The sequence below is a fragment of the Podarcis tiliguerta genome (genome assembly GCF_965153285.1).
Source record: "Podarcis tiliguerta genome assembly, chromosome: 3".
NCBI lineage: Eukaryota > Metazoa > Chordata > Lepidosauria > Squamata > Lacertidae > Podarcis > Podarcis tiliguerta.
In genome coordinates this window covers 111,782,491-111,799,950 of record NC_139536.1, presented here as the reverse complement: position 1 = coordinate 111,799,950, position 17,460 = coordinate 111,782,491, and the positions used below count along the sequence as shown (strand labels likewise).

At 47.4% G+C, this 17,460-nt stretch overlaps 1 protein-coding gene across 2 annotated transcripts; it reads right to left on the bottom strand.

Annotated features, from left to right (window-relative positions):
- Positions 1-196: 196 nt before the first annotated feature.
- Positions 197-16,262, bottom strand: CNRIP1 (cannabinoid receptor interacting protein 1). 2 transcript variants are annotated; one of them, XR_014509982.1, is made up of 4 exons: positions 15,808-16,262; positions 11,330-11,474; positions 876-1,801; positions 197-796 (listed from the first exon to the last, which is right to left on the bottom strand). XR_014509982.1 is itself a non-coding variant. In XM_083435507.1 (3 exons), the coding sequence occupies exons 1-3, from the start codon at positions 15,984-15,986 to the stop codon at positions 1,637-1,639; spliced, it is 489 nt and encodes a 162-aa protein (XP_083291633.1). In that variant the 5' UTR covers positions 15,987-16,200; the 3' UTR covers positions 1,015-1,636. The 2 variants fall into 2 exon arrangements, 1 of the variants encoding a protein (XP_083291633.1); XM_083435507.1 differs by lacking the exon at positions 197-796 and having other exon boundaries at positions 1,015-1,801; positions 15,808-16,200.
- Positions 16,263-17,460: the final 1,198 nt, after the last annotated feature.

Below are 17,460 nucleotides of genomic sequence, written 5' to 3'. Positions count from 1 at the left end.
CCTTTTAAAGAAAAATTATGATAAAAATAAATAAATTATAAAAATGTGATAGCAAAAGAGCTTGTTTTAAAGAGGCAGAATTGCTAATTTGGTATATTTGAAGTACAATTTGCACAAGGATACCTACCCTTAAAAAGTTCACATATTGACATGAATGCCAGTTAAGTAAAATGTGACAAAACCTAGGGAGAAAACACAGGTTTCCAGCTCCTTTATTACAAAGGTCAAAAGTTATAACAATTTCAATTATTCACATGAACGCAGCTGGTATGCACGGTTACACAGACACAAGACCATCTTTATTCCATGAGCGAAGCAACTTTCCACCTATTTTATTAGAGATAAGAATGTGCTTCTCATTTGTCACAGCTTTGTAAACAGGTTTACATAGGACGTAGCACCGGAGTTCAGTCCCCTGCGCAAACTTATGCAACTTTCCTTTGACTTTGGAAAGAGCTCTGTTGTGACTATGCTTAACCCGAAAGGCTGTCCTTCAGTGCAGCAGAGCTTTTGCAGCTCAAAAGTGACTAGCAGCCCAGTTTCATTACATTTCACATACAAAAATATCACTGGTAACCTGAAAACTCAATGGGCTCGATACATGACCATTATACTGAATTACTGCATATTCAGGTATTAGCATTATACACACATAAAAAACTTAAACCATGGATGTATCATTTCACCACTTCTCAAGAACTCCATCACTGCTGTTGACTGTAAGAGTTGTTTCAGAGACTGGGAAACAGGAAAACAACATCTCACTGGATAGGAAAGGTTTTACAACATCCATATGCTATTTTATTTATTGATTGGTTTTACCTTGTGGGCTTATAGCCGAATAAAGTATTTGATTGATTGATTGAACATCCAGCAATCACACTCTCCTTACCCCCTCCCCTGGAACAACCAGCTTGATCAGGGCTGTGTGTCTATTGTGGTACCAGATGTACCATCATTGAGAATTTGCATTCTTTGTGTGTGCCATGGTAGAAAGAGATTACTAGGAAGAGGTAGGTAGGTAGGTAGGTGTATTGAAGTTTATGGCACGTGGCAGGCAGGCCACATTGAAGCGCCTACTAACTAGGGTGAAGGAGCACAGTGATTTAAACAAAAAGCACAAGAAGCTGTCACCAACATATTGCAGCATGGGATAAACATAGCTAGGAGCCTTCAGATAGGGCTGCCATATGTCCTCTTTTTCTAGGACAATGGCCTCTTTTTCATGGGGATGTAAAATGAGAGTTCATCATAGCGATCCATACTTAAAAGCAGAAGTTGGCAAATGTGTCCTCCTCTTTTGCTCTTCAAAATATGGCAACCCTACTTCAGACCTCGATGGACACACCTCCAGTGTTCATTACAGCGAAGGTGTGGGAACAGTCAGATTGGGGAAGAGGATAAATGTCAAAATCCCAGTAACGTTGATGTTACGCCCATGATCTGGAACACATTCACTTGGAAACAAGTGCCATCGATTTCGAAATAAGCTTATCCCCAAGTGAGTGTGTGCTTTGAAGTCTCATTTGTCAAACAAAAGCATCTATACAGAGCGCCTCTGTTAAGGCTTCGTACTGGTCTGAAGAGAGGTTCTTTCAACCAAGAGATTGTTCTTTCGCCTCTGCCTCACTTTGCTTCAGAAGAAGGTTTCTTTGTTGATCCACATGAGGCTGCGGGTCTCGTTCGGCTTGCACTCATACTCAATGCAGGCAAAGCTGTTTCCCCACTGGCAGTGGTCTCGCTTGTGGTAGTTGTAGAATTTGACTTGCCAGACTGTTTCAAAAGCACCGATGTCAGTGACCTGGAGAGAGCAAACCCAATTCACTTCTTGTTAAGAGCTGGAAAAACCATCATCATCATCATCATTATTACTGTTATTTTATTCTAAGAATTTCATTTATAGAAGGACAGAGTGAGAAAAATAAAGAAAAAGTGAGACTGAATGAAAACATGGAAAATACAGTATTTTTTCTTTTTCTTAAAGAGCTGCAAAATCTGCATGACTGCAGATTCAGAGGTGAATACCCTGTAGCCTGGCAAACACTAACCTAAACAACTGTATCAGAATTAACAGAGTTGCTGCACGTTAAATAAAAAAAGTTATTTGAAATAAAGCTTTCGCAGGACAGTGCTTGCTTAACGCTGTGGCGTGAGTAGCAACACATTCCTATGTGTGTCTAATCAGAAACGAAATAGACCGGAAAGAGAAGTTGCTGAATTGCAGCTTATTACCAAACTTAAGGGATGTGGGTGGCGCTGTGGGTTAAACCACAGAGCCTAGGACTTGCTGATCAGAAGGTCGGCGGTTCGAATCCCCACGACGGGGTGAGCTCCCGTTGCTCGGTCCCTGCTCCTGCCAACCTAGCAGTTCGAAAGCACGTCAAAAGTGCAAGTAGATAAATAGGTACCACTCTGGCAGGAAGGTAAACTGTATTTCTGTGCGCTGCTCTGGTTCACCAGAAGCAGCTTAGTCATGCTGGCCACATGACCCAGAAGCTGTAAGCCAGCTCCCTCGGCCAATAAAGTGAGATGAGCGCCGCAACCCCAGAGTTGGCCACTTCTGTGACAGATACTTATGCCAAAACAAAGTCAAATCTGGCTTCATTCCACAACAACTTATATTGGGCATGAAGATGCTTTAAAAATTGTGATAGCTGAAAAACCACACACAAAGTCACCCCTCTAGGATCAGACACCACTTACCATATGGACCAGCAGGTGGGCTAATTACCAGACTATTGTAAGGGTAGACAAGATGAGTCTAATCTCGTGTTAGTTTACTGCTGCTTTTAAAGCATTTTGGTTAATGTTTAAACTGTTTTTATTGATATTATTAATGTGTTAAAGTGGGAAATTTAAAGCTAAATTGTGTTAGGATAAATCATAGAACAAAAATTGAAGAAGAGGGAAAGGATTTGTTGAATTAGTAAATTTGAACTAGAATACAAAAAAGGGAGGTGTGAGGAAGTCGAGGAAATAAGTAAATGAAAGATATAGATATGAAATTTGGATGTGTGTTTAAATGTTTTGGTTTTGGTTTTGTTGTATTCCTGTATTGTATCTTTTTATATTGTTTGTTGAATTTATGTATTGTTTGGGGGGTTTTTTTGTATTGTCTTTTTTCCTATAATTATAAAATACTTAATAAATATCTTTTAAAACTGTTTTTATTGATAATTCAGATATTTCTTATAAACCACTTGCAGGGTATGTTACAATCAAGCTGTATATAAATTTTGCTAAATAATAAAGTAATAATACATCTAAATTCTCTTACGAAAGAAAACTGAATTCTCCCACCTGAATAAGTTACCAATTAAGGAAACTTGCACATGGGTCTCAGGCTGGGACTTGGGAGACCAGGGTTCAAATTCCCCTCACTGGGTGACCTTAGGCCAGTAGTCATAGGCTCTCAGTCTAACCTATCTGACAGATTTGTTGCAAGCATAAAATTTGGCAGGGCCGAAACTAGACTTTCTGTCACCCAGGGCAAAGACCCAGTTCAGCACCTCCCCCCACGTGTGTTTGCGCACGCACACGCGCACACACGCGCGCACACACACACACACACACAACTCAACACATTTGTTCATAAGGGGCATAAAAAGTAGTTAGAGGCTGGAGAAAAGATAGTGTCTGCAAATAGTAGAATTGTCTGTGGCTTTCAATTCAAGCTTAAGTAGATCTCCTCAGAGAGTAATAGATCATTTGAGGAATTCTAAGACTGTATGAGGGACACGGGTGGCGCTGTGGGTAAAACCTCAGCACTTAAGGCTTGCTGATCGAAAGGTCGGTGGTTCGAATCCCCGCAGCGGGGTGTGCTCCCGTTGCTCGGTCCCAGCACCTGCCAACCTAGCAGTTCGAAAGCACCCCCGGGTGCAAGTAGATAAATAGGGACCGCTTACTAGCGGGAAGGTAAACGGCGTTTCCATGTGCTGCGCTGGCTCGCCAGATGCAGCTTGTCACGCTGGCCACGTGACCCGGAAGTGTCTTCGGACAGCGCTGGCCCCCGGCCTCTTAAGCGAGATGGGCGCACAACCCTAGAGTCTGGCAAGACTGGCCCGTACAGGCAGGGGTACCTTTACCTTTACCTTTAAGACTGTATGACCAAAGGGAAAATGAAAAAGGAAGAGTAAATTGAAAGGGTTTGCACATAAGAACATGACTTTAAAATACCTGTGTGTGTTTGTCTAACTTATCCTGTTTTCCTAAGATCCTGTTACCATGGGGGGGGGGGTTCTGGGGCTGGGGCTCCCTGTTAGCTTGATTGTCAAGCAATTATTCCCTGTTTACCTGGCTTTTGACTCATTGAGTGCTCTGTAAATGAAGGATTAAGATGAAATGGTTATCTGTTATCTCTACAAGCCGCAGGTCCACTCCACCCCCCCCCCTTGCTGACAGGTGGGAAGCCTGCTGCCCTTGGGAAAGGTTCAGGGACAGAGATACTGACTGCTCCCCCATTGGCTACAGCCCTGAATGGGGGCAGGAAAGTCCATGTCCACAATCTTGAGCAGAGGAAAGGTGGGATATAAATGTAACAAAATATATTTTGGACTGTGACTAAGTTTTATTCAAAGTAGACGCACCAAAATTAATGAACAGGACTATGTTAAGTCCATTAATTTCAATGGGTCTACTCTCAGAAAAAGGGACGCGGGTGGCGCTGTGGGTTAAACCACAGAGCCTAGGACTTGCCGATCAGAAGGTTGGTGGTTCGAATCTCCGCGACGGGGTGAGCTCCCGTTGCTCGGTCCCTCCTCCTGCCAACCTAGCAGTTCAAAAGGACGTCAAAGTGCAAGTAGATAAATAGGTACCACTCCGGTGGGAAGGTAAACGGCGTTTCCGTGCGCTGCTCTGGTTCGCCAGAGTCATGCTGGCCCCATGACCTTGAAGCTGTACGCCGCCTCCCTTGGCCAATAAAGCGAGATGAGCGCCGCAACCCCAGTCGGTCAAGACTGGACCTAATGGTCAGGGGTCCCTTTACCTTACTTTCAGTAAAGCCCCACCCTAACTACCAGAAATCTTGTTCTATATTTCAGCTGCAATTGCCCATGTGTCTTCTAGTACAGGACCAGCCTAATACATTTTGCTGCAAATTGCCCTTGCATCTCCCCAGTCAAGATGCGCAGTACATGTGAAAAGGATCTAGGAGTCTTGGTTGACCACAAACTTGACATGAGCCAACAGTGTGACGCGGCAGCTAAAAAAGCCAATGCAATTCTGGGCTGCATCAATAGGAGTATAGCATCTAGATCAAGGGAAGTAATAGTGCCACTGTATTCTGCTCTGGTCAGACCTCACCTGGAGGACTGTGTCCAGTTCTGGGCACCACAGTTCAAGAAGGACACTGACAAACTGGAACGTGTCCCGAGGAGGGCAACCAAAATGGTCAAAGGCCTGGAAACGATGCCTTATGAGGAACGGCTAAGGGAGCTGGGCATGTTTAGCCTGGAGAAGAGGAGGCTAAGGGGTGATATGATAGCCATGTTCAAATATATAAAAGGATGTCACATAGAGGAGGGAGAAAGGTTGTTTTCTGCTGCTCCAGAGAAGCGGACACGGAGCAATGGATCCAAACTACAAGAAAGAAGCTTCCACCTAAACATTAGGAAGAACTTCCTGACAGTAAGAGCTGTTCGACAGTGGAATTTGCTGCCAAGGAGTGTGATGGAGTCTCCTTCTTTGGAGGTCTTTAAGCAGAGGCTTGACAGCCATATGTCAGGAGTGCTTTGATGGTGTTTCCTGCTTGGCAGGGGGTTGGACTCGATGGCCCTTGTGGTCTCTTCCAACTCTATGATTCTATGAGTAGACAAGGCTGGCCTGCACCATAGACAGAAAAGCTCATGAGCAAACTCTTTCCTTTCCTTCCAGAAGTATAAATATAATAATAAACTAAACTATTCACTTCCCTTTCATGACACTACGCTCCATGCTTCTACAGAACTGTGGCAAAACCACAACCCTACTGCAACCCCAATGAATTACTTTGTGAATTTCCACCCCTTCACCTCTTAGTTTTTTCACCTACAATTATGTCTCTTGCGTTAGCATATAAAGTAGAACCTGGTGCAGCTGGTTGCACAAATAAAATGCACAGCTGGGGAAACATCAGCAAGAAATTAGCTTGCTTCAAGAGGCAGTGACCACCAATATAGTTTTGAAGTAACTTCATTTATGTCTACTGAAAATGATGACCTGTTATGACTTGGACTACTGCAATGCACTCTGTGTGGGGCTACCTTTGAAGGTGACTCACGAAATACAACTAATTCAGAATTTGGCTGCTAGACTGGTGACTGGGAGCGGCCACTAGGACCATGTAACAGTAGTCCTAAAGGATCTACACTGGCTTCCTGTATGTTTCCGAGCACAATTCAAAGTGTTGGTGCTAACCTTTAAAGCCATAAACGGCCTTGGCCCAGTATACCTGAAGGAGCATCTCCACCTCCATCGTCCAGCCTGGACACTGAGGTCCAGCTCCGAGGGTCTTCTGGTGGTTCCCCCACTGGGAGAAGTGAAGTTACAGTGCGTCAGGCAAAGGGCCTTCTTGGTAGTGGAATGCCCTCTCTCATCAGATGTCAAGGAGATAAAGTATACAGCTATTAGAAGACATCTGATGAATCAGAGACCAGGGAGAAGAGACGGTGAAAGAAGACTGGAAGAAGTTCAAAGACTATTTACAGAAATATTATAAGATTAATGAATGTTAGAAGACATCAGATTGAATGTAATAAGGTTATTAGTTAAAAATTTTTAAAATTAAAGGACCCAACATTGTATGATACAAGAACTGAATAAGTTAAGTTAGGATATTTGAATTAAGATAAAAATTTATTTAAGACAGAGGGAAGGGATTTGCTGTCTGATGGTATGAACCGGAATACAGGGAACGGAGGCTTGGGGAAGTCGGAGAAACAAGTTAATGCAAGGAACAGTATGAAGATAAAAATGTTTTTATTTTTTGCCATTTTTATTTTTATTTTTTTTATTTTTGTAATTGTGTATTTTTTCTGCTTTGTTTGTTGTTCATTGTATGTTCTTTTTATGTTTTTCTTGTTAAACTTAATAAAAAATATTTTTTAAAAAATAGAAGACATCTGATGGCAGCCCTGTTTGGGAAAGTGTTTAATGGATGATGTTTTGTTATGTTTTTTATATTCTGTTGGAAGCTGTCCAGAATGGCTGGAGCAACCCAGTCAGATGGGTGGGGTATAAGTAATAAACCATTATTGTTATTATTATGGTGATGATTAGGCCAGGAGCACTGGAAAACAGAAACTGTAAATCACAACTGACAAAGACTTGTTGCAGCTACATTTGACTTGCTTAAATCAAAAGGTCTTGAACGATGGGGAGGACAGAGAGAGAATTGAAAGCAGTTGGTCATGTTATTACTGACAGCTAATCTTTGTCAAGTGCCTTCATCCCAATGATCAAGAGCTGACCTTTGCTCATCTCAATGCATCTAAGATTTTCCAGACCAGTGATTATTGTAAGCAAATTCCAGGATGACTTTTCAGCCTAGTCAGAATCAGAAGCTTCGGAGTCTCACCTAACAGACACGAAGGGGGGGGGGGGGGCTTGCTTGTTATTAGATTATATAGTGGCCCCAGGGTACGCTTCTGAGAGAATAACAAGAGAGAGATCTCTGTCCCAAGGAACTTACAAATGAAATTAGCAACTGTTAGCCTCACAAGAAGAGAATGGTAGAAAAGGGGAGGCAAGGGTTAACCAGGATGCGCATGACTTTGCCCACATTCCCAACTGTAAAACCTATGAGCTGAACTTATACACTGCTTGATGGTAAAAAAATAAATAAATCTCAAAGCAGTTTACAAAAGATAAAACAGCAGAATCGAGAAAAAATTGCAGCTACCGTATTGACCCGAATATAGGCCGCACCTGAATATAAGCCGCACGTTTAAAATTGGGGGGGGGGGAGAAAAAATACCCGAATATAAGCCGCTCCATTCCTCGCTGCTTCTGGCTGCATGCTGGGGGGGGGGGGGCGTGCTGCGTTTCTGTCGGCCCAGTGGCGTAGCGTAGGTTGTCAGCACCCGGGGCAAGGCAAGTAATTTGCGCCCCCTAACCCAGGGCAAGGCAAGTAATTTGCCCCCCCCCCGCTGCACTGTCCCTCCCCCAGATAGTCCCTTGCTCTCTCTCCGCACCGCACCGCACGCCTGGCACCCTCCCCTCCACAGTGGGCGGCAACCCGGCGGCTCGGATCGGATTCGCACAGCCAGCACTGCAGTGAGAGAGAGTGAGTGAGCCAGGTAGGGGCAGAGAGCTGCGAGTGCGAGCGCGCCCCCCCAGATGTTGTGCCCGGTGTGGCCGGCCCCCCCCTGCGCCCCCACGCTATGCCACTGTGTCGGCCTTTCCCCTTCCTCACTCTCTCCCTTTCCGGCCTTGGGGGAAGAGGACGGGGGGGGGGGACTACATGCGGGGAGAGCCCCCGCTTTGCTGCACTCCTGCTGCTGTTTGCCCTGTGCTCCTGGCCGCATACTGTAAGGTCACAAATATAAGCCGCACTTCAACTTTTCATGGTCTGAATTTGGGGAAAAAGTGAGGCTTATATTCAGGTCAATATGGTAATACAGATTAAAATTAACAAAACTTTTAAAGCATCTGGGTAGGATTGTCTATACAGGAATGCTTTTAGCAGGTGCCAAAATGACTGCTGTGAAGGTTCTCAATAGGCGGGGAGTCCCAAAGTGCAAACGCTGCCGCACCGAATGTCTGAGTTGCACGATAAGCCTCCCACTGACAGCATAAACCAGGGACCTCTGGCCTTTTTGGACCCGGAGGCACATTTGGAAATTTAAGAACTGTCACAGGCACACAGAACACCCATTTCACAGAGGATGCTCACCTCCAGCCCAGGCAGGCAAAGCACCTATGCTCCCCCCAAATAAGAACATACTGTATTTTTTGCTCTATAAGACTCACTTTTTCCCTCCTAAAAGGTAAAGAGAAATGTGTGTGCGTCTTATGGCGCGAATGCAGGCTGCGCAGCTATCCCAGAAGCCAGAACAGCAAGAGGGATTGCTGCTTTCACTGCGCAGAGATCCCTCTTGCTGTTCTGGCTTCTGAGATTCAGAATATTTTTTTTCTTGTTTTCCTCCTCCAAAAACTAGGTGCGTCTTATGGTCTGGTGCGTCTTATAGAGCGAAAAATACGGTAGATAAAACAGGCAACCAAACCTCTCCCAAAGCCCACAGCTTTTAAAAATGGAAGGAGCATAGGGCCTTGGTGGGGAGAGTGGAAGATGTCTGAAGAGGCTGTGGTGCCACATTGGGGAACCCAGGCTCAAGATGAGTGAAGGAATAATTGCTTAGGCATGCCAGAGATGTTTGCAATCGGAACATCTGTTCATAGGAGATTTTCAGGGATCTTACGTAACAGCTAGGCTTTCAGCTCCTGTGCAATGCAATGCTTATTTGAGCCCAGCTCCCAAACCATGATGTTTTTGCCACTACAGATACGTTAAAATTGGTCCAAAGGCTGGAACTCTGCCGTGTCATCTGCTCTCAGGCTTGCCAGGTCAGCGTTCTTCCGGCAGAGGTGCATCCTGTGTCTTTAGCACAAAATTGCACAAAGCAATGATGCCAGGAAGGAAAACCTAGACTTGCAAGGTACTGGTTTTTACATGTCTCCTGCCTGTGTGAGTTTATTACCACACATGGCAGCTGCTCCATTCTCCTGGTCTTACTATGCAGGCTGCTCAGCAATCATCATGGTTTATAGGCATACACCTTGCAGTTTGTGGCTATCTGCAGTGGTGTAGCGTGGGTTGTCAGCACCCGGGGCAAGGCAAGTAATTTGCGCCCCCTAACCCGTGGATTTGCGCCCCCTAAACCTAACCCCCAGGTGTTGCGCCCGGTGCGGCCGGCCCCCCCTGCACCCCCCACGCTATGCCACTGGCTATCTGATGCAGTGGGCCAGGAATCCTGCCCCCAACACCCTCCATTTCCACTGAAATGCAAAGCCCAGTTCTGAAAGGTGGCCTCCATTCCACAGTTATAAGAATGCAAGGCTTATGAGATGCAGAAGCTCTTAACAGAGAAGGAAAATAAGTGACCTTATAAAGGTGTTCACAGCTAACAGAGATGCAGATGGCTTGCAAACTGGAAAGTGTGGGTATTACAGCCAAAAATGAAAGATGATATAACTAACAAACAACACCTTAGAGTTGATGTGTTGACAGAGGATGCAATAAGCTGAAAAATGCAACTCAGAGGGATTAAATAACTTAAAGGGGCACAGTTTGGCCAGACTTGGTAGCTTTTGCTATGTGTCTATATGGCAGAGATTGCTCTTTCAGTGGGGCGAGATGGGTGAACATAAATCCTATACAGGTTAAAGGTAAAGGGACCCCTGACCATTAGGTCCAGTCGTGACCGACTCTGGGGTTGCGGCGCTCATCTCGCTTTACTGGCCGAGGGAGCGGGCGTGCAGCTTCCGGGTCATGTGGCCAGCATGACTAAGCCGCTTCTGGCGAACCAGAGCAGCCCACAGAAACGCCGTTTACCTTCCCACTGGAGCGGTACCTATTTATCTACTTGCACTTTGACATGCTTTCAAACTGCTAGGTGGGCAGGAGCTGGGACCGAGCAACGGGAGCGCACCCCGTCGCGGGGATTCGAACCGCTGGCCTTCTGATCAGCAAGTCCTAGGCTCTGTGGTTTAACCCACAGTGCCACACAGCTTACATTGCTGCAATAGCACAATACAGCAGTAAAAGATTCCTTGCACCTCACCACCAAGGATGGCAGGGGAAAGGAAAAGCTGTAATCCTTTGCTCTGGATTCAAGAACCCTGAATGGAGTTTCCCAATAAAGATAAAGAGATGATGGAAAACATGGGAAATGCTAGCATGTTAATGGTCAGCCACAGCTAATTCTGAGTGTTTTAGCCAAGGGCGCATATCTTTAAACTAATGCCCAAGCCAGAAGAAGCCAACCTGGTTCCCTCTAGAAAATGTGGGACTCCTGTCAGTCCCAGCCTGCATTGTGCTTGCCTCTGAATGGCCCAGTTTTGCTGCAAGAATATGTCTAGTCACAGATGACCACGTGTCGCTCCTTAAACCTCAGGTGAACTGGAGCGATGAATGGGTCAGCTGAGGTCATGGGCTCTGCAGAGTAATGGCCAGTCGGCCTCTGGAGGTTTACGCTGTCACAGAAGCTTAAAAAGAGAGGACTCCAAGGTAAAGGGAGATTACAACAGACAGTGCTATGTTCTTAAGTGCTATACCTTTTAAACAGACCAGAATGCACTGCCTGTGCCCAGACAACATCACTTAGGCTACCCCACACCCCAAAACACACACTACCTGTATGTTGATTTGTATGGGCTGCCTCTCGCCACTTTTAGTGTGAGTTACGCCTTCTGTATCGTAGATTCCAGTGTAGGTAACAGCTTGGGGGTCTCTCGACTTCTCTTCCAGGGGGAATGTTACTCCCCCGATACCCATAGTCCTGAAAGAGTAGTTAATATTCTTAGCAAGCCTCTCTTCCTAATGTGGAGAGAGAAAGTGAGGTTCACAAGCAAACATCTGCCATGATTTTAACCAGCTCCCTTTAGTTTTCTGTCCATATATCAGAATGTAACAGAGAATTCCTCTGTTTCTTGGCAGGCCCGGGTCCCCCAGTGCCCAGCTCTGTAATGTCCGGAGGTACAGGAATGGCCACCCAGTGTTCTGTCTTCGGTGCCAGCGGCTTTGCCATCTGCTGGTTCTATCCTCAAGCACTGGGACAAAATACATGTTGGATCTACCACAGCCATTTCCAACATGGTGCCCATTCAGACGAGCGACGACTACAACCCCTTCTCAGCCCTGGCCTTTGGCCATCCTGGTTAGAGCCAGTGGAAATTGGGGGGAGGGGCACCTGTGGAACAGCCAGAGCAGGCATGGGCGAACTCGGCCCTCCAGGTGTTTTGTGACTACAGCTCCCATCATCCCTAGCTAACAGGACCAGTGGTCAGGGATGATGGGAGTTGTAGTCACGAGAGCATCTGCGGGGCCGAGTTTGCCTATGCCTGATCTAGAGCCTGTAGAGAGAGGGCCGTTTTGTGTGTGGGGAGAAACCCTTAAGCATATTTTCTCCTTTTTCTCCACAGGAAAAAAAAAAGAATGTAACAGAGAAAGGAAAGCAGTACAAGTGCCATGCTACTGTCATTCATTACAGTGCGGGAGGGGAGACATACAATGGACAGATACTCTCAAGAAACAAAGAAGTATTCAATTCCACCGCTTTCTGTTCAGGAGGCCATCAAAGATGTGCCTCCTCCATGTGAGGTCCAGAGGATGGCAGCACAAGAACAGGCCTTTTTGTGCAGTGGCTCCCTGTTTGTGGAATGCTCTCCCTGTTTGTGGAATGCTCCCCCTGTTTGTGGAATGCTCTCCCTGTTTGTGGAATGCTCTCCCTGTTTGTGGAATGCTTGCCTGGTACCTTCATTATACATCTTTAGGCTCCCAGGCCTTTGAATGATTCACATCACTTTTAAATGTCCTTGTGGGAGAGAGGGTTATGGGTTTGTTTTGTTTTGTTTTCCGCATTTTTATTTTGTATTTTCTGCTGTGAAGTGCCTTGAGATAAATAATCATACTCTCTCCTCCCCAAGGGATGCCCTTAAAATATGCTGGCGACTCTTTTTGCAGGTATCTGTCTATATAGCTGCAGTTCAAACCAATTTGATTACGTGCCACTAATCTCAATTAATACAAATGAGTAATAAGTCGAACAGTTTGAACAGAAATGCCACAAAAGCCAAAGAAGAAAATTGGGCTGTAAGAAGGAGAAATTGGAGGGGTTTGTTTTCAAACCCTGCCTTTTATGACTCAGAAGAAAATACCTCTGTGTTTGTCCTATGGGAGCCTCTGAACATAGCAAACTGTTTTATAGCTCAGTATCGTCTGCAGAGATTGGTAGTGACTTTCCAGGATTTCAGGTATAGGGTTCCCCCAGCCCTACCTGGAGATTATTGGGACTGAACCTGGGACCTGCAAAGCTCTACCACTGAGCTATAAACCTCCCTTAGAGACAGCCAGCTCAGCTACCAACACTTCAGAAATGGAGCTATGGTGTCAGGGGCGTAGGAAGGGGGGAGGTCCACCCCGGGTGTCATCCTAGAATCATAGAGTTGGAAGAGCCCACAAGGGCCATCGAGTCCAACCCCCTGCCAAGCAGGAAACACCATCAGAGCACTCCTGACATATGGTTGTCAAGCCTCTGCTTAAAGACCTCCAAAGAAGGAGACTCCACCACACTCCTTGGCAGCAAATTCCACTGTCGAACAGCTCTTACTGTCAGGAAGTTCTTCCTAAAATTTAGGTGGAATCTTCTTTCTTGTAGTTTGGATCCATTGCTCCGTGTCCGCTTCTCTGGAGCAGCAGAAAACAACCTTTCTCCTTCCTCTATGTGACGTCCTTTTATATATTTGAACATGGCTATCATATCACCCCTTAACCTCCTCTTCTCCAGGCTAAACATGCCCAGCTCCCTTAGCCGTTCCTCATAAGGCATCGTTTCCAGGCCTTTGACCATTTTGGTTGCCCTCCTCTGGACACGTTCCAGTTTGTCAGTGTCCTTCTTGAACTGTGATGCCCAGAACTGGACACAGTACTCCAGGTGAGGTCTGACCAGAGCAGAATACAGTGGCACTATTACTTCCCTTGATCTAGATGCTATACTCCTATCCTGGGTGTATGTGTGACAAAATCCCCCCTGGGCGGATCACCACCGCGCCAATCACCCTGCCCCTGGGAGGATCACCGTATGGTGCCTGGACAGTTGCTTCAAAGTTTCTAAGTAAATAGAACAGGATCTATTATTCACATTACGTCCATCAGGCATATCTATTTTGGAGCTGGGAGCAATGTTGTGTCAAGTGAGGGTTATGGCCCTGGTTCAAAAAGAGCACAGTGCAAGACGTGTGTCTGGTGCAAGCACCATTCCTTGCTTTGAAAGGGAGGAAAACAAGCAAGGAGTTTGTCAGTCCTTGGATAAAACATGTGATCCTGTGTATGCACATTTAAACTCACTTAGGAGCATAGCACCACCATGGCTTCATGAATGAAATGGACCTTCTGCCGCCTGATGCTACTCAGAAGCAATTCATATTTAATTCAATGGGTTCCAGCTACACTGGTGGGCTTTCAAATTTCAGCAGCACCAAAATCCGGTGGCCTCTTGCCTTCCATTCCAGGTCATTGTTGGCTCGGCACCTAGTGTGGGCGAACCAGGAGCCCTCCCCTAGATCCAGCTCTGCCAGGCGAGTGGGGAAAGGTTTGCAACTTCACTTGGGAATAAGCTCCATTTCACTGTAGAAAAGGTCATGCCTTCTTAAGTAAAAAGGAAAGGAAAAGGGACGAGAACCTCAGACTTTGGGGGCCCATTAGCTTGTCGCATTTTTGCTTGCTGATTCAGTTACCGTATTTTCTGCTCTATAAGACTCACTTTTTCCCTCCTAAAAAGTAAGGGGAGATGTGTGTGCGTCTTATGGAGCGAATGCAGGCTGCGCAGCTATCCCAGAAGCCAGAACAGCAAGAGGGATCGCTGCTTTCACTGTGCAGCGATCCCTCTTGCTGTTCTGGCTTCCGAGATTCAGAATATTTTTTGTTTTTGGTTTCCTCCTCTAAAAACTAGGTGCATCTTGTGGTCTGGTGCGTCTTATAGAGCGAAAAATACGGTAGTTAGTTCTTAAATTTGTAGACTGCCCTCCATCCAAAGATCACAGGGCAGTTCACAACAAAATGAGAATGCAAAATGAAACAAAAGCAACCCACTAACCCCAACCTCCCCTCCATTTAAAAGGGCATAGAATGCTAGTCAAAGGCCTGGTTATAGACAAACATTTTCACATTCCACAAATGGGGAGTCACCCTCCTGGCCTCTCAAGGAGGGGGCAAAGAAGAAGGGCCTCAGATGATGATGGTAGCAGGGTCTGGGTTGGAGAGAGGCTTCTTTGGGTGCTGCGGCACTTACTGCTTTAAGGTCCTGATTCTAATGATTTTGTCTTTGACATTACCCTAATACTCCCCAAAACCCCGTTTGAATGGAAGGCAGAAAATGAATGTTTTAAGTAAACCTCTCGCTGGCAAACGCGACCCCCTTACAAACTCCGAAGTAAAGGATGCTGCAGAGACCAGAATCAGTCCCCTGGCGGTCCAGGAGTCAATGGAGCGGATCTGCCCGGCGTCCTCGCTCCTCGCACATTTGCTGCTGCCCCTCCTCACCACCTGCACGAGGTCACCGTGGGGGGGCCCTGGCGGTGTCCCCTGATTCCAGAAGCCCTGGATCCGCCCTGCTTCCAAGACACCCCTAGAGGATGCGCGCAGGAGGGGAGGCCGGTTACATAAGCAAAGCCTGAGCGAGGACGCCGGGCAGATCCGCTCCATTGTCCCCCGCATCGCCTATGCGTCGCTCCCCTCCGGTCTCCGGCGCCGCACCTCGCCGGGCCTTCGAGCCCAGCCTCTCCAGCCCCTTCCCTGCACCCGCACGGGCCCTTTTCTGCTGGCAGGGAGCGGGGCGTTTGCCTGCAAGGCTGGCCTTCGCGAGCAGGCTGCTCGGCGCTTTACTCCTCGGGCGCAACGCAGCAAGGGAGCTCGGTTCCTTTTTTGCCAAGGTCCAGCTGGCCGCTGTGCGGGGTCAGGACGCAGAGATGCCGAAGGGAAATAAGAACGGGGATAAAGATGGAAGCCTGTCCCTTTGCCAGGAAACAAATCTGGGCGGGCAGGCGCGCTGCAAGACGCAGAAGGTGCCCTGGGGAGGGAAAGGTGAGGGAGGCGGCAGGTAGGTCCCCACTTACGTGGCCTGGATGGCTCCGGGCTTAATGGCCACCTCGACTTTGTACTTGGCCCCCGTGAGCAGCTTGATGGTCCGGTTCTGCCCGAACCTCTGGCCGTCCACCTTGAAGTAGACGGGCCCGTCGTTGGGCTGGATCTTGAGCGAGATCTTGATCCGCACCACCGTGGGCACCTCGGCCATGGCTGCGTCTTTGCGCTCCGCTCCTTCGGCGAGGATGGAGGCGCCAAGGGAAGAGGAGAGGGAGGGCAGGATCTCCGCCCGGATCCCCCTCGCCACGGATGACGAAGGAGGCCCGCTACACCCCCACCCCACCCCCACCCCTCCCGCGCGGGTGCGCGCTCGGGTGCGGACGGAAAGAGCGGCGGGGCGGGCGGAGCGCGCGCGCGCGCCGCTGGGTCTGTGCGCAAAGCGAGGCGCGGAAGTTAATCCCCGCTGGCCTGGTTCTGGGCCGCCCCCGAGCCGAGCCGGGCCCCTCCCCGCGGACTCGGTCAGACGCGGCCAGCGGAGAAGGGAAACCCCCCCGAGCGCCTCGCGGGCGGGGCTGCTTTACGAAAATCAGTGCGAAGGGGGCTCTGGCTCGGATTTAATCGCTCCGGGTGGAAACAGCTGTCTGCCGAGCATCTTCTCTCGGGGTGGCACCACGAAGAAGCTGGACTTTGGGTACCGTAGACTGATAGTTGGAAGGGACCCCGAGGGTCATCTAGTCCAACCCCCTGCAAGGCAGGGATCTCAACTAAATCATACATCCAGAGGTGGACTTTGGGAATATGGTGCCCTGAGCGAGGATGGCGCCCCCTCCCTAAATATTTCTGACTTTCAACAATTCACTTCTGTACAGTTGCTTTCTGAGATCTTCTCAGTAGGTGCCCAAATAAATACAGTGGTACCTTGGGTTACATACGCTTCAGGGTACAGACTCCGCTAACCCAGAAATAGTACCTCGGGTTAAGAACTTTGCTCCAGGATGAGAACAGAAATCGTGCTCCGGCGGCATGGCAGCAGTGGGAGGCCCCATTAGCTAAAGTGGTGCTTCAGGTTAAGAACAGTTTCAGCTTAAGAAGGGACCTCCGGAACGAATTAAGTACTTAACCTGAGGTACCACTGTATAGGTTTTATTATGATCTTCCATACTTGCTGGATGGGTTTTGATGCTGGGTGTCATCAATGTTACCTCTCTCCTTAGGTCCCAGCAAGGTAGTGAGGTCCAGGTGTCTGAAGTTGGTGGTGATAGACTGGATGAGGCCTAACAAACTGAAAGTTAATTCAGATTGATTGGTGGGAAGCAATCTGGTTGATCTAGGATCAAGTGCTGAGCCTATTCTGGATGGGGTTCCATGCACCCATCCTTGAAAGAGAAGATTTGCACCTTGAAGGTGCTTGTGAGTTTGGCTATTACAGGATGAACCAAAGGTAGCAGCGGCCAGTAGTGTTGCCTACTACACCAGTTGAATGAACTTTTAGCCACAGAGATGCAGACCACAGGAACCTCAAAATTAGACTACTGCAATGCATTCCACATGGGGCTGCTTGTGCAATATATGACAACAAGGTTCTTGATGGGCTTCTAGTTTGTATCACACCTAGTCTCACACATCTGAATCGCTTACCGGCTTGTGTCCAGGCCTTATTGAAAGTGCTGTTTTGACTTTCAGAG

Coding starts and splice junctions, on each gene's coding strand:
- CNRIP1 (XM_083435507.1), bottom strand. CDS start 15,986: ATGGCCGAGGTGCCCACGGTGGTGCGGATCAAGATCTCGCTCAAGATC. Junction 11,475..15,807: donor CCCGGAGCCATCCAGGCCAC/GTAAGTGGGGAC, acceptor CTACTCTTTCAG/GACTATGGGTATCGGGGGAG. Junction 1,802..11,329: donor CCATACAAATCAACATACAG/GTAGTGTGTGTT, acceptor TGCTCTCTCCAG/GTCACTGACATCGGTGCTTT.